The sequence below is a fragment of the Micropterus dolomieu genome, linkage group LG19 (genome assembly GCF_021292245.1).
Source record: "Micropterus dolomieu isolate WLL.071019.BEF.003 ecotype Adirondacks linkage group LG19, ASM2129224v1, whole genome shotgun sequence".
In the NCBI taxonomy this organism is placed as follows: domain Eukaryota; kingdom Metazoa; phylum Chordata; class Actinopteri; order Centrarchiformes; family Centrarchidae; genus Micropterus; species Micropterus dolomieu.
Genome location: NC_060168.1, coordinates 23,843,577 through 23,858,041, shown reverse-complemented (window position 1 = coordinate 23,858,041; position 14,465 = coordinate 23,843,577). Strand labels below are relative to the sequence as shown.

The window sequence follows — 14,465 nt, the reverse complement described above, 5'->3', positions numbered from 1 at the left end:
TGGAAAGTGAAATAGTTTTAGCTAAGTGTACTGTGTGTCCAGTCCAGTTTCATGCCCTCTACTGGCTGCAAGCTGAGCCCTCGACTTTCCCTCTCTGTCCTGTGTCTCCTTTATCCTTAACTCTGTCTGATATGGGATTAGTGATGAGAGGGGTTGTTAATGATGAGCCTCCCCATTAATTAACTACAAGTTCACGACATGTTTACAGACCCAGGCAGAACACATTTGCACCAACACAGTCTTACGATGAATTATTTTGAGATTTACCAGACCAGCTACACCAGATCCCCAAATTCACAGATTTTATTACAAAATCCATTTTTTGTACTAACAATGGCCATGGAAGAAGAGTCCTGCTGTGTTTCATGTCACTGCCTGTGTTGCAGTTCACTGTTAAGGTCCTGTGTGAGGTCCCAGAGAAGGAAGCAAGGATGTTGGGTCAGGCACTTAACATCCTCACTGTCTGCAGCTCACACAGGGCTGCAGGCCGTTCTCGTTGCAGGAAGTGCACTTGAGGGCTTTGAAGGAATCTGTGAAGCAGTTGCGAAACACAGACATCTTGCTGCCATGGCACATTGGGCACGGGACGAAGGCAAAGCCCCCACAGGTCTGGCACGTCTGGGGCAGCTGTACCCTCTAGAAAAAGGGATACATACAATTTGTTTTACATTCCAGATAAAATATCTGACATTAAATACTGACATCTAATTTTCTTTTTCTCCCACATTTTCAGAGAATGAAGGTTTTAAATACATTGGACACAAAAAACTTTAAGGAATATTTAGACATGTTACTCTTATTTGCTTTTTTGTCAAGAGTTAGATGAGAAGATCAATACCACTTGCTACCATGTTCGAAACAAGTGGAAGCAGCTAGCCAGGCTCTGTCCAAAGGTAGAAAGACCCACCTACCAGCACAAAATATATCATATTTGTCAAATCCATACAAAAATTTAATTGTAAAACTGATGAGGTGTGGTTTTATGGGGAGCAATATGCCAGACTATTTCTTGTCCGGGTGCTGTGACTTACTGGAGTCACTGCCCCCAACCTGGAAATTTTGCTACAATAAAAAACGCTTGTCGGTTTTACACAGTTTTTGCCCAGATTAAACAAACAAGATATAACATTGTAATTAGTGACCTGTGTGGTGCTAGGTTAGGTGTGTTCCTGTTTTCAGTCTCAATGCTGAGTTTAATTGACGTCTGCTGGCTGTAGCTTGATGCTGTAGGCTATTTAGCACACAGACGTGAGAGTGGTGTCAATCTTTCCATCTAACTCGGCTAGAAAGCAAATAAGTGTATTTCCACTATTCCACAACTATTCCTTTAATCACACCTTCCTTTCCAAATGACCTATGCAGACACAATCACACAATAAAGCCACGTTGCCGGCCAATTCTGGACTGATTAGCGTATGCATGACCTTTCAGAGCTGCACACTTTTTTAATAGCCCGCAGTGACTGGAATACTTGACTTAAATGTCATAACACTGCTTTGTATTCGCTTATGAAGACTTTTCTTGGGTCTGAACTCCAAATTACAACCGAAGGCCTGAGCAAAGGCCAGTGCCTGTGTGTCAGACATTGCTGCAGCTCAGTGTGAGACAGAAATAGTTTACACAATCTTGGTTTGTACCACAGAGCGACATGCTCTGCGTTGGTGTGTGTGAACAAATGTGTTGGAAGCAGAATCAATAAAAAGCCCTCCATTATTGATGGTCACTTATTGATGTGCATGCATCTTCTACACTGCAGTTTGCTCATATTTTATTGATGCCATTACCAGTGAGGGGGAATGACTGCTCCTGTTTGCACCATGTTCATCTCAATGACTTTGGACAAACACAAAGCATTAATTTATTATGACTGTATAATTACCTTTTATATTATATGTGCTACAAAGCATATATAACATTGTTAAGCCAATAGAAAACATGTGAATAATTCAACATCAATATGTGTCAAGTCAAGTGGTTGACTCAACCTGATTCACAGGAAAATCACCCATTTGACCACCATCAATTATTCATTTATGTGATTTCCAAAGCCAACACTGAAAACCAACCTCAATTTTTGTGAGAAGATCTTGAAGCTCTCCTGACTCATTCATTCCTAGTATTTTCTCAGCACCCTGCAAAACAAGTTTAACGCCATGACTAAATATTTAATGAACTCTGTGTGGAAATACAAGATATTGACGTCAGATATCATTGGAAAGGAGGAACAAGGACTGACCCCAAGGTAGTGTCCTGCGACAAACACAACTGGTAATGAAGGAGGTTCTCCCACACGTTTGCACCGCTCCTCCAACTCCTTCCCGTACTCGCAGTCCAGCGCGATGTTCTTCTCCACAAACTTCACCCTGTGGTTCTGGAAGATCTTCCGGACCAGCTCACAGCGCTCAAAGGTTGTCCTCACCACACGGAAACTCGTAGTGTAGATCACTATCCGCCCAAATTCAAGAGATAACTCCATCTAACAGGGAAGAATTCTCCGTGTTGTTACATGATTAAGTTTTGGTTTTATCCACGAGGCTCAAATTTTGTAGATTATGATATAAAATTTCAGTATATGTAATTTAGATCTGACCCTCTGAAAAGCCTCTCACACTAATATATAAAAGGATTATAATGGAATCAATTCTAACACAATAGTATAATTCAGTAGTATAATTTCAATACAATGATATTTCCAAATGCTTTAGATTATTAGACTTGTGAGGCTTTGTACTTTTAAACAATGTAGTTTGTCAAGGTGAAGCGAGGGTTTAACCAAATGCCACCCCAAATACGGAAACTAAACCCTTCCTCCAGACCTGTGTTTGGGCATTGGGAGATTATGCCTTAGAATCCATTTATAAAAGGGGCCTTATAAGAAAGTGCATGTTTCAACCATCATATAAATTATGTATGATTTGTATAGCTTTCAATAAGTATACTATAGGTTTTCATCCTTTAAATGTGCTCATCCTCTCAAGAGTTACCTCAGAATAACAAATACTTCTTTGTGCAGGGATCCTAGAAAGCGAAGTGCTGGGAATTCATTAACTTGATTAGTTAACGAAATGCATCATTAATCTTTAATTACATTGTGACCTTGTCCTCTATTGTGAGCTTTTATCCCAGCTGCACACCTACATTTAGCTTTTACCTGTAACTAGACTTGAGGACACAGGCAACAGTATTGGGAAGTTGTGTTATAACTATTGAAGCAATAATGGGAATTAAGAATAAGATAAAACTCTTGTCAGATGTACTTACACTGTTGGAGTTGGGAAGGTTTTCAAACAGCGTCTGACCTGCACTGACTTTGTGCTTGACCCCTCTCACGGTCCCATTTTTACTGAGTATGTTGACCCTCTTGGTGGTGAACATCCAGTCCTTGGTGGCCCCTGCATACATGAGCAGATCATCAGGCTCACACTCACTGTCATCCAGCTCAGAGCCCAGGTATCCATACAGGTGTCCATGTACATCCCCACTTGTAGAGGGGGTGCTGGCCCGTTCGGCGTCAGAGCTGCTGGTGCAGTCTGAATCCAGGGAGTCTGAAGGCCCCTCATCCTTGAACATCTCCTTCAGCACCCGTCCGCTGTTCCCGGAAGCCACGCGGAACCTCACCCGCTTCTGTGGCTTCTCCTGTCCTGCCGTCAGCATTGTCCCCTCCATTGCAAACCCTCTGCCACATTACATGGTCCACAACACTGCAGTGTAGCTCCTTGCGTCTCATTCGGAGGTAGACATGCAGCTCAGACACATTATTTGTCCATGGATTACTACCACGTTTAATCCTCACAGTTTGAACAGATCTAAAAACAACTGAGAGCCTGTAAGCTGCCTTATAATCAGACTCACACTGCCAGTAAATAATACATGCATTACTACCATGGCAACCTAGCAAGCTTATCTCAAGTAAAATGATAGTTGTCTTTGAATTATTCATCACAGTTTACACTGTTTTCGCCAAAGCTTTGACAGAAGACTTTTAATGGCCTGACTTCATCTGCTTTAATCAAACAAACAGCTGAATTTGTGAGGCAAAAACTATGATGATTAAAGTGTCAGACAATGAACACCCTACACCTACTCAGCACTCAACACACACCTTGGTTAACAAAAGAACACAAACAAACCTAGTTACATCGTCACATTATATAATATTTAGCCATGCTAGAGGTTGGGCCACCATTTTAGTTAGATTAAGACTGAAAAATCTTACCAACTATTGGATGGATTGCCATGAAATTTTACAGACATTCATGGTTCTCAGACGATGAATTTTAATGAATCCAATACTTACAAAGCCAATGCCATTCACATCAGCCTCGGCAGTGCTTTGCGTTCAGTGCTAATTAGCAAATGTTAGCATGCTAACATACCAAACTTGTTAGCTAACCAGCAAACCATGTTACTCTTTAAATAACACATTGTTTAGTTTAGCATAACATTATACTTAACATTAAACTTTTATCTAAAATAATTGTGGTGCCTACTGTCCCACAAGCTGCTAGCATGGTTGTAGACTCTTGTCTGAACTTTGTACACACATAACTCTGTATGTATGTGTTTAAGTGTGTAAGTTGTTAGTAGAATTTATCTTGTATCTTTTTACTCTTCTATATGACATTTGTTAGAACATACTCAGATACTGTATTGAACTTTTTGCACCAATACACTTTAAATGTTAGGCCCTATATGGTTTTACCTTAATGCTTCTATGTTTTGTCTGAAGTTTTACCCGGTCTTGTAAGTTATAATTGCAAACACATGAATGCATGACGTAAGTGGATATTCCTTGACTGCTTACTGTGTTACACCCAAACTGGGAGTGCAGGTGTTCACTGGGCGTCCTCACAAAGCAGAAGTGACCAGCTAATGTATCACAGTGACACAATACAGCAGCGTGTCCACAGAGACGCCTCAGCCAGTTTTTTTGTGTCACAGGTGATGAAGCAGCTCCCTGAAGATGTGACACGTCAGCTTATAGTGGTGACAACACCACTTTGTTTGAGTGCTGCAGTTTGGGCCCCAGAGTTGAGAGTTATAGACACACACAAACATACACATACACACACAGCATGCCATCACCTTTTTTGTGTCATATCATGCTGATCATTAGAGAAAATACTCCTGGGAAAGTCTTGTGTGTCAAACTAAGATTTAGTGACATCCTGAGGCCGTGGTAGAATTATGAGTCCGGCTCTGGTTCCAAGTCTTATTGATCTAAAGTGACCCTAACTCTCCTTTAAACTGTCTTTTATTATAGGACATCACAGCACATAACAGCTTTACAATATGGCTTTTAAAGGGTCATTGTTTTTGTTTATTACTGCTTCTAATAGCTAATGTTTGATACCATTAGACTGTCTACACTTTAAAATTACTATCTGAGGAGCTGAGGGTGGCTTAATCAGTTTTTAAATATTGTTCAAGAACTGAATTTTATTGAGCTTTTCTTCTCCTTGACTCTTGTCTTCAAAGGCCCAGTGGAACCTATTTCCTCAATCAGCGTCATACATGAACACATTTCTGCCCAAGTTAGAGCACTTGTGTTTATTTCAGATGAGAGATTTGTGTCTGTGAGATTTTGTCTGAGCTCTTCTCATTGATCTGTGTGAGGTGGGAAAGTGAAGTTTGAGGGGGAAAGTTATGTATTTCTGTGAGCTAATCAGAATTTATCTGTCTGACATATTTATATGTCTATTTTGTCTTGGAGTTTGTGCTTTTATTTACTCCTTTGTCAAATTTGCAAATCTGCTAGAAGTCCTTTTTTTTGACATTGGAAACTCCAACACCGACACCAACCAATTCCTGGAAAACTCTATAAAAAGCAAATAAGTGGATCTTGAGTTGAACAGTGTTTTCTTTTTTGTAAAGAAACTCCATTAATTTTTACAGTGTTTGTAACAGCATTGTCAAGGGTAGTGCATCAAGCTGTTTTAAGCTTGTTTCTATTTTTAAACGTGGGCCCTATTTTCACATATTTTGGTGTCAAAGTGACTAGTAGGTACAAAACGAATCCGTGCAATAGATGGCTTCAGCCAGTGGGCACAGAACTGCTGCACTGGTTGCAACATATTCCTTTGGGGCAATTGCGCCTATCAAAATTACGTCCACAGAAAGTGCTTATTTTTGTCACTGACGGGCTCAGACTGTTATGTGAGGTGTCTGAAAACATCATAGAAAGGATCACTATAAGTGATTCTTGGTGACAGCCGCCTTTGGAAACGTGTGTCAGAGTTGGAGAGAGGAGTTTGTTGTGTTGGAGTATCATTAGGAAGTAAAGTCTTGGTAGCAGTTCCTCTGCCAAATTCCTCCCCCTTGTTTCCAGTCTGAGCCTTGTTTCCAGTGGCAAAAAATCTACTGCATGTATTCCAAAACTTTTTGTACCTAATAGTTTTTAGACACCAAATTCTGTGAAATTATGTGGTCCAGGTTTAAAAACAACAAAATGATCCTGCCAGTTTGTGTTTCAGTGGAGAGTTTTAGTGTTACATGATTGGTACAATTTGTGCATTGCCATCCGATAATAGTTGATTTTTGGAGGAAATTATATATTTTATACATGAAAATTAAAGATACTGACTACTGATGCTATACATGAATTTCAAAAACCACACATTATATTATATTATATTATATTATAGAGTCTTGGTGCTGGGTGAAAATGGAGGATTAGAGATCCTACATTTTGAATGTGGCAGGCAGTGTCTGGATAAAGCTGCTTATGTTACTCTCCTTGCCAGTTGAACATACTGTTCTTATAAATAGAATAAATCAGTCATGGTCTTTACATATCATTTTCATTTTTATTAGGCTTTTTATATCACGGAGGAGCAGTTTCTCAATCATCCTACCCCTCACACACTATAACTTTCAGTTACAGTAAAAAAAACCCTCTTCAGCTGTTTTATTCCACAAAAAGACTTCACATTGATAAAACTACAGTGACATGTCAGTAGATGAATTTAGATAAAACGTGTGAAAAAACAATCACCATGTTGTCTAGCGTCCTGTAAAGACAGTATGGCAAACGCTTATCTAGGGTTCAGTGAAACACACCCACATCATGTTGAGTCAAGCAGCCATTTTATCTCACTTTAGCACATTTAGACAAGAGATCACAGAGATGGTGATAGTCTACTCAACCTGAAGAGCTCATCTCTCAGCCCTTCTCATCAGTAGTGCTAATGTAGCCTCGTCACCTCAACTGCTATTAAAAAACCAATTTGAAAAGATTAATACTTTAACGCTCTTTAATTTCACTGCTGTTTGTTGGCTCGGTTGTGACTGAGTGGAAAAAGCTAAACAGTGCAGGGTGATGAATGGTTTTAATTTTGTGCAGAGTAAATGAACAGATATATTCATAGATTGCCAGCTTTCTTTTTATGTTAAATTAATGACTGTCCTAATAAGACAGAATCAGATTGATCTCCACATCTAGGGCATAAGAGATTATAGTATTTGATCCAACTCTTACCTCTTATAGACCATGAAATGTGTCTTTGTGCATGTTTGGCAAGATTTGCACACATTAATCAACTATTGGTAACAGGGTTTAGGAAAATGACTCCGCCGTGACTCATCATTTTTGATTAGTTGACCATCAAACTGCCTAACCTCCCCTGACTACACATCAACGTCCACAAGGGGGCAGAATGCAATTCAATTACAGCTAAATGTCAGGCTGACCAATCATTCCCTCAAGAGCTGTAGGCAAAGAATGAAGGGCTCATCTGCAGGTCTGATGGCTGCATCCACCAGCTTGGTTTGATCTGTATTTAGAGAAGGAGCAATGATTAATGATAAAATCAATGATCCAGTCATTTAAGCCAAGTGAGAAAGAGCAGAATTAATGTATCCTGAGACTGAGATTTAAATTTTTGAGGCTAAAGATTTACAAACTCAACTTCAAAGGGATTGGAGCCACAGGTATGGTGAACACAGGTATGCTTTTTTTTTTGAGAATCTCAAAGCCATTCCTGAGTCTAAAAGTGCTAAAAATAATAAATGCACTTATCCCATTGTCATTTTTACAGCTTAAGTGCTGTCTCAGTGCTGTGGTGTGCATAAATGCCAAACTAAATTGTTGTCTATAGGTTACACATATACGAGAGGTTTCACAATAGCAGTTCTCTGTACCATGGAAAAGATGCCAGTGAGGGAAATAGCTGGTACTTCATCCTCTATAGTCAACTGGATAACCTTTAAAAAGTATTTGGGATGGGATCCAGTACAGCTGTTGCAGGGTTTAAGCTGCAATACTTTTATTTCTTCTGCAGCAGTAAAGTGGCTCAAAGTATTTTCCTGTAGAAGCAAAGGGCTCCCAGACAGAAGCTTAAAACAGCTGGTTATTCAACCTGATGTTTGTTTGCTATTCCTGAAGGACACTGCAAACTCATCATTGTTTGATGTAGAGAAGGTGAGCGGGAGAATTTTAAAGGTGAGTTGTTGAGCGAGTTTGTACTTAGAAGAGCACTTTTGTGCTGCTCCGATTGATTGCAATTATGGACCAAACTTTAATTTACTAAACACTTTTGATCATGAAGTTACAAAGCAATGTGGAGATACATCTCACTTTGTTTCTGCATCTTTGCTAGTACAGTATCACCATAGTGAAATCTTCCCAAAGATAACTGCTTGTGGGTCAGTTTTGTAGAAGAACAATAAACAAGACTAATCTGTGAGGCTGTACTTAGACACAGTTGTGCTTTGAGCTAAATGCTAACACACCAGCATGCTAACAAATGTACAATCACAGTACTAACATGTTGTTGTTTAACATGTTCACAATCTTAGTTTACAAGTTCTCCTGTGGGAGACACGAAAGTCATGGCAATCCATTCAATAGTTGCTGATATTTTCATGACTGCAGTTGATGAGACCATATCCTTTGAACTCAGGCTTCCCCAGGCTGTGAGACTCCTAAAATTAACCCTCAGCTCTGCACCATGCAAAATAGTTTTATCTATATGACATGTTATTTATCCACCCATTTGCTGCATGTAATTTTTGTATATAAGATTTGCTTTTTGTGAGCAGCATGAATGAAACTACAACTTAATCTTGTTATACCACCCTGTGTTGTAAAATGATGAATAAATCTACCTTGTACCTTGAAAAAGCTTAAAGCCAAAAGCTGAGTTAAAATTGGACTGCTGGTGGCGGTTAATGGCTTTTTTATACTGACCAAAAATGTGTCTGCATTTCTGGGACCGATCTCTTCATGTTTTGGACATTTTTTCCATGATCATATTCTGACAGTATAGATATAGACAGAAAACCTTATAATCTTAGGAAAGAACAAACGGGTTCGGAGGGAGGATCAGTGAAATCCTTTTAGATCATCCTTGTAAAGATAAAAATAAACTGATAAAAACACTCGTGCTGTTTGTAATTGACACAGATTTTGACAGTGGTGGAAATTTTGACGGCTGGTTGAATGAGTCATTGTTTGGACTGGATATGCTATAAAACACAAAACCAGTGTGCACACACATAATCGAAGAGGCAGGCTTCTTGTCACTGTTGCTTAGCAACCGTGGGAGCCACAGAGCCAAATCCCTTCGGTGGCGAGCTGATGTTGAATTAGGCGGAGTGGGGGAAAAAAAGGAAATCTTTGGGAGAGATGTGTCTCTAGCAGGCACAGGAGGAGGCGTAGATGTTCAGGTGTTCATTTCATATTTTTGGATGTGTTAAATCTTGGGTTCCTATGTAATACAATCTTTCTGTATTTTTGTTTTAGCTCTCTTTGACCGTTGAGAATAAGACTTACAGTTACATTTTCATTATTATTATGAATATACTGAAATCTTAAGTTACTGGGGTTTTTTGTTCAAAGAAAAACACAGATCTGCCTTCTGTTGTTAAATTAGCCAACTTCTACTGCACTGCTCATACACAAAGCCTACAGACTGTTTTTATGTTTCTCCTTATCACCTCAACTGTAAATTTTAATTTTAAGTGAAACATGGATTAAAATAGTAGCATCTTAAATCACTCCTAATAAAGTGTCATATTACATGTAAATGTGCAAGGCGTCTGGCATCATTAACAAATGCACCTTTCTCTCTGTGTAAATACACACAAGCAGGACACTCCTTATGAAAATACTGCACACTTGACAATTGAAGTCTGTAATACTGCAGTTCTCTCAGGCAACTGCAGTGGTGCTGCAGCTGTACAAATGCTGTCTCCTGTGTCGTTTGTGTTTCGACTGCAGCTAGAATGAGAACACACTTTGATTTACAGTATGTACAGCAGCCAGGCAGTCGCATAGTTGCTGCTGTTTCTCTTTGTCTTCGCATACATATTTTGTCCTATTTTTGGTAGCTAAGGGTCCACGTTAGAACAGATTCATGACAGGAGAGTGAGACACCGATGAGGGATATAAAGGAAACAGTAAGCAAGAGTAAGTCACCCTGGATTATATCGTCTGCTGAGCTTGTCTGTATATAATAGTCACATAATAACAAAGGGACTGATACCAGTGTGTACTTAAAACTGCTTAATTCTTTTGTTGTGGTCAGTAGATGATCTGTCACTGCAAAACTATTTTATTTTCAAAATTATTATGAGTTTAGACATGGACATTTGGATTGATCATTTAATTCACAAGTCTATAGTCTGTTGGTGAATGAATGAAGGGTCCTTAATAGATCGGTGACATAGCTTCTGCCACATCGAAAACATCCCTGAATGTTAGCGGATGTAAAATCAGAATGAGGTTGCTGGAGCTGGATATTTTCGTATCTCCACTGTGTACAAAAGTCAAGTTAATTGCATCCACCTGTGTCCAGCTTCTGTGCTATATACCTAATTTCCAGTCTCTATACTCACATAGAGTACAGATGAAGTATGGTAATTGATATCAGTCTTCTCTTCGGATTCTTATTATTACAATGTTAAACAAAGACAATCTTCCAAAATATTATAGACCGCTACTTTAATAAATTACAACAAGTACAGTCAACAACAAGTACAATGAACAGCAGATTGCCTTTCTGGTTAATAAATAACTAAAAGGTAAACCAAATGAAGAAAGTAGAGGATAAACTCCCTCTCCCACATTTGACACATATGACTTCCTTCTACAAATGAGCAGATGTACTCTCCATATATGGGGTGGTCACCGCCACCTTCAAACACTGTGTATCATGACCTAATATCAAATAAATGTAAATGGCATTCTGGGATCTGTGTTTTTAATCACAAGTTTGGTAGTGTCTATAATCCATAGCGTCTCAGTAAGTCCTGTTTATTTCTGCACTGTGTGGATTTTTGGTGTCATTGATGATAATAAACAACAAGTTATTAGCTAAAGTAATCACTAGTTTTAATGGTTAAAATAAAGGTACATAAATATATATATTTCTAGTGTTTTAGGGAATATATATAATAATATAAATACAAATACAGATATATTGTGTCTTTAATATACTGCAAAAAGCATCACCATATTCCATCATTACAGATGTAACAGTAATTATCAACCATATTGAAAAGTAGGGAAGTGGACGATACACATATATATTATATATTATATTTGTACAAAAATGTCAGTATAGTCACATGTATTTCAAAATACAGTATGTGGAGACCTTCCATGTATACAAACTATTTCGAATATATTTGTGCATACATTAATATATCTTCGTTAAAAGGTGAAGGTTGTTATTTCCTGTCATTGCAATAATTATTAACTTATTAATAACCACATTTTATACAAAAAACAAGACTCAAAATTGTGAAAAGCCAACTCCCACCAAGCATACTATTGTTACGTCTCCAACATGTGAGCAACGTCTCCTGCAGAGGGGGGACGTCTCCACGCCAACGAACAATTTGTTGGCCAATTTTAAAAACGTATCTCTGTCTTAAACATTATTAAAATCCAGAACATTCTCTATTTATGTCCTCGTAAAAAATAATAACATTTTCATGATTTTTGTTTCCTTGCCGCGGTGAAATGAGAGTTATTATGTTCAGTCACCCCCCTCCCGCTGAGCTTGAATGTGGTACGGTCCATAATGTGAAGCGGCACCGTCCCCCTCACGTCAGTTTATGGTAAATCGTGTCCAGTCCTGCTGTACCGAAGGCGTCTATCCGCCGTGTAATCTGCCGTTTGAACCGGGATGCTGGGGGATCCGTGAAGCCGTGGGCTCCTTGGGCATGGTTCTGTTACCACCAGGAAATTAATGTTGTTTATACCTCGTCTATATCTTCCATTAGCATTAAACACACAGCAGTACTTCCCGCATGAGAGAGGCTCCTCTGTTGAATTGTAGCCGTTTTTTAAAAAAAAAAAAAAATCTGTGACGGTTGAGAAGCAGCAGCAACAGCCACAGGGAGCAAAACTAACAAGCAGCGGCCGCTTGACAGGTGCCGTCCCCCGGCTCTGAGTGGAGAGATGCCGCCCGTCCAGAGAACGATGTCTGATCTTCGTACCCGGGCGGAGGGTATGTTAAGACAATTTTACTTCGCTCTGTGTGTTCGAGAAATGGTCCCGGCTATTTCCTTATTACTGCTAGAACTAGAAGGCCGGCCGGGAGCTCTCTGGAAGTGACAGTAACTTGCTAGCTAAAGCTTTTATTAACGGTGCCCCAACAGGAGTCAAGGAAACCCCGGGGGCCTTGATAGTTTTCTAAAGGAGTCTCCAGAATTTTAATTTAACTTATTTTAATAAGACAAGAGTCTGTTTTCATCTCCATATCTGCAGGTAAAACACAGGGGTCTCCCAGAAAAATGCTTTATCAAATTGGTGTAGTCTGCATGAAGCTTCTTAAAGTGAAACTAGTGTAGTGTGGTGCACCTGACCTAGCAAAACCCAGCACCCATCCAGACTGGGACACCCCCAGCTATGTACTGCCCACCATAATAGGCACCACCATGTCAGAAACCAGGAGAAGTGACCAGGAGTAACGTTATTGCAAGTTGATGCTTGGTGACAGGAGCCACAAGTCTTCCAGAGAGATAACAAGTGTCCAGCAATTGGCATCTACAGTAGTGTGGGTCTAATAGTAGAGCTATTGTTATATGTCTGGGACCCCTCACTCCTTCACTGCTCCAGTAACTTTCCACTGCATCTCTGTTGTGTTGGGAGAGAGGATGTGGATCCATACATATTATTTGGGTGATTTGGATCTATCTGTTTACTTAGTAGGTTGGGTGTTAAGGTTTATTTGTTTATCCAGGAGATGGCTGTACACATGCATGCTTATTATTGACTGCAGATACACAGCCCTGTGGGGTTTCTTGTATGAAGTCTTTAAATTCCTCCCATCACTTATGTGTGGCTGACCCTGACCTCTGACCCTCTCTGGACTAGGTAAGAATTTATCTGCAAGGATCAGTAACATAACGTAGTTATTATTTATGGCTCCTCCTTCTGCAGTTTGTGTTTCTCTTGGCGGTTTGATTTGGGATAGCTTAAGCTTGATTAATACCAGTAGACTCAGGCTAATATCTCATTCTGAATTATTGCTGTTGAGTTTATGTTTTTGGCTGCTAAAGCACACAATCTGGCCTCTTAAAAGTAAATTAGGATGAACTTCTTCTCATTTGTATTTTATATACTTCTAGATAAGATGTTCCATAACTCGAAAGCACATTAACATGCATATCTAAAAGGTGCTTCTCATTAAGGCTGTTAATAAAAAGTCGAGTGTAAGTTTGTCATCTGATTTAACTCTAGTAATCCAGTAACTTAACTGCATGAGACAGTTTTATTGTTGAGCGTGTGTTGACACAGGAAGTATTCCTGAGCTGGGTCCTTTGTCAAAGTACCTAGGACTGTGGGAAATGCATTTTTAAAGAGACATGCGACTCAATTTAAAAATTCAGTATGTTATAACATGAAGGACTGTGAAAGCTGCTGCAGAGGAGCACAAAGCTAAGGCCAACCTGTGAGACCCTCAAGCTGTGGTGCACAACAAATTGGTCCGCTCATCCGTATCCATGATATAACACCATTGATTCATTTGTTCATTACAAAAACATATGAACACATTCATTTCATTTAATGTATTTAGGCCATAATAATCTACTTTAGTGAATAGTAATTCATAGTCAGATTTGAATGGATACAGTTAATGCCCAAGCTTGTGTGCATTACTAAAAACCTTTTATTTTCTATAACTCTGTGTTACATGAGGCGATAGTGTCGCTGTCAGCATTTTAGAGAAAAGCTTTAAGGGATTGTCCTGCTAAAATAAAAATACAGCCTTGCATTTTATGTGACAGAACACGTTATGTGGTGGTAATAAGGTGGTCTTTCTGATTTATGGCTGTAGGACAGACATTTATGAATGACCAGTTATAATAAATAAATAAGAAAAGATTGCTACTACAATTCTGTGATTTAAATGTTGTAAGTGGTTGTATTTGTTGGTAGTTTTGTGATGTGATTTTTAAATGCCACCTAAGAGCTCGTAATTATAAAGCAATTTCTCATCCTGTGTACCACAGCA

General features: G+C 39.1%; 2 protein-coding genes across 9 annotated transcripts in view; one reads left to right on the top strand and one right to left on the bottom strand.

Annotated features, from left to right (window-relative positions):
- Window positions 1–351: 351 nt before the first annotated feature.
- Window positions 352–4,906, bottom strand: grxcr1a (glutaredoxin and cysteine rich domain containing 1 a). 3 transcript variants are annotated; one of them, XM_046031128.1, is made up of 5 exons: window positions 4,805–4,906; window positions 3,262–3,806; window positions 2,237–2,476; window positions 2,067–2,132; window positions 352–636 (listed from the first exon to the last, which is right to left on the bottom strand). In XM_046031128.1, exons 2-5 carry the CDS (start codon window positions 3,664–3,666, stop codon window positions 457–459), a joined length of 891 nt encoding a protein of 296 aa, XP_045887084.1. In that variant the 5' UTR covers window positions 3,667–3,806; window positions 4,805–4,906; the 3' UTR covers window positions 352–456. The 3 variants fall into 3 exon arrangements, with proteins under 3 accessions (XP_045887084.1, XP_045887086.1, XP_045887085.1); XM_046031130.1 differs by lacking the exon at window positions 4,805–4,906 and having other exon boundaries at window positions 3,262–3,392; window positions 3,483–4,513; XM_046031129.1 differs by lacking the exon at window positions 4,805–4,906 and adding an exon at window positions 4,217–4,513 and having other exon boundaries at window positions 3,262–3,745.
- A 7,153-nt stretch (window positions 4,907–12,059) lies between these two features.
- The window catches only part of atp8a1 (ATPase phospholipid transporting 8A1), a 175,790-nt gene continuing 173,384 nt past the window's right edge, over window positions 12,060–14,465 (top strand). For 3 of the 6 annotated variants that reach the window (XM_046030147.1, XM_046030145.1, XM_046030150.1), the window contains exon 1: window positions 12,061–12,455. In XM_046030147.1, the coding sequence (XP_045886103.1) occupies window positions 12,407–12,455 (49 nt within the window). In that variant the 5' untranslated portion in view covers window positions 12,061–12,406. Of the gene's footprint in view, window positions 12,456–14,465 lie in introns of all 6 variants that reach the window. The other 3 variants (XM_046030148.1, XM_046030146.1, XM_046030149.1) reach the window with 2 other exon arrangements.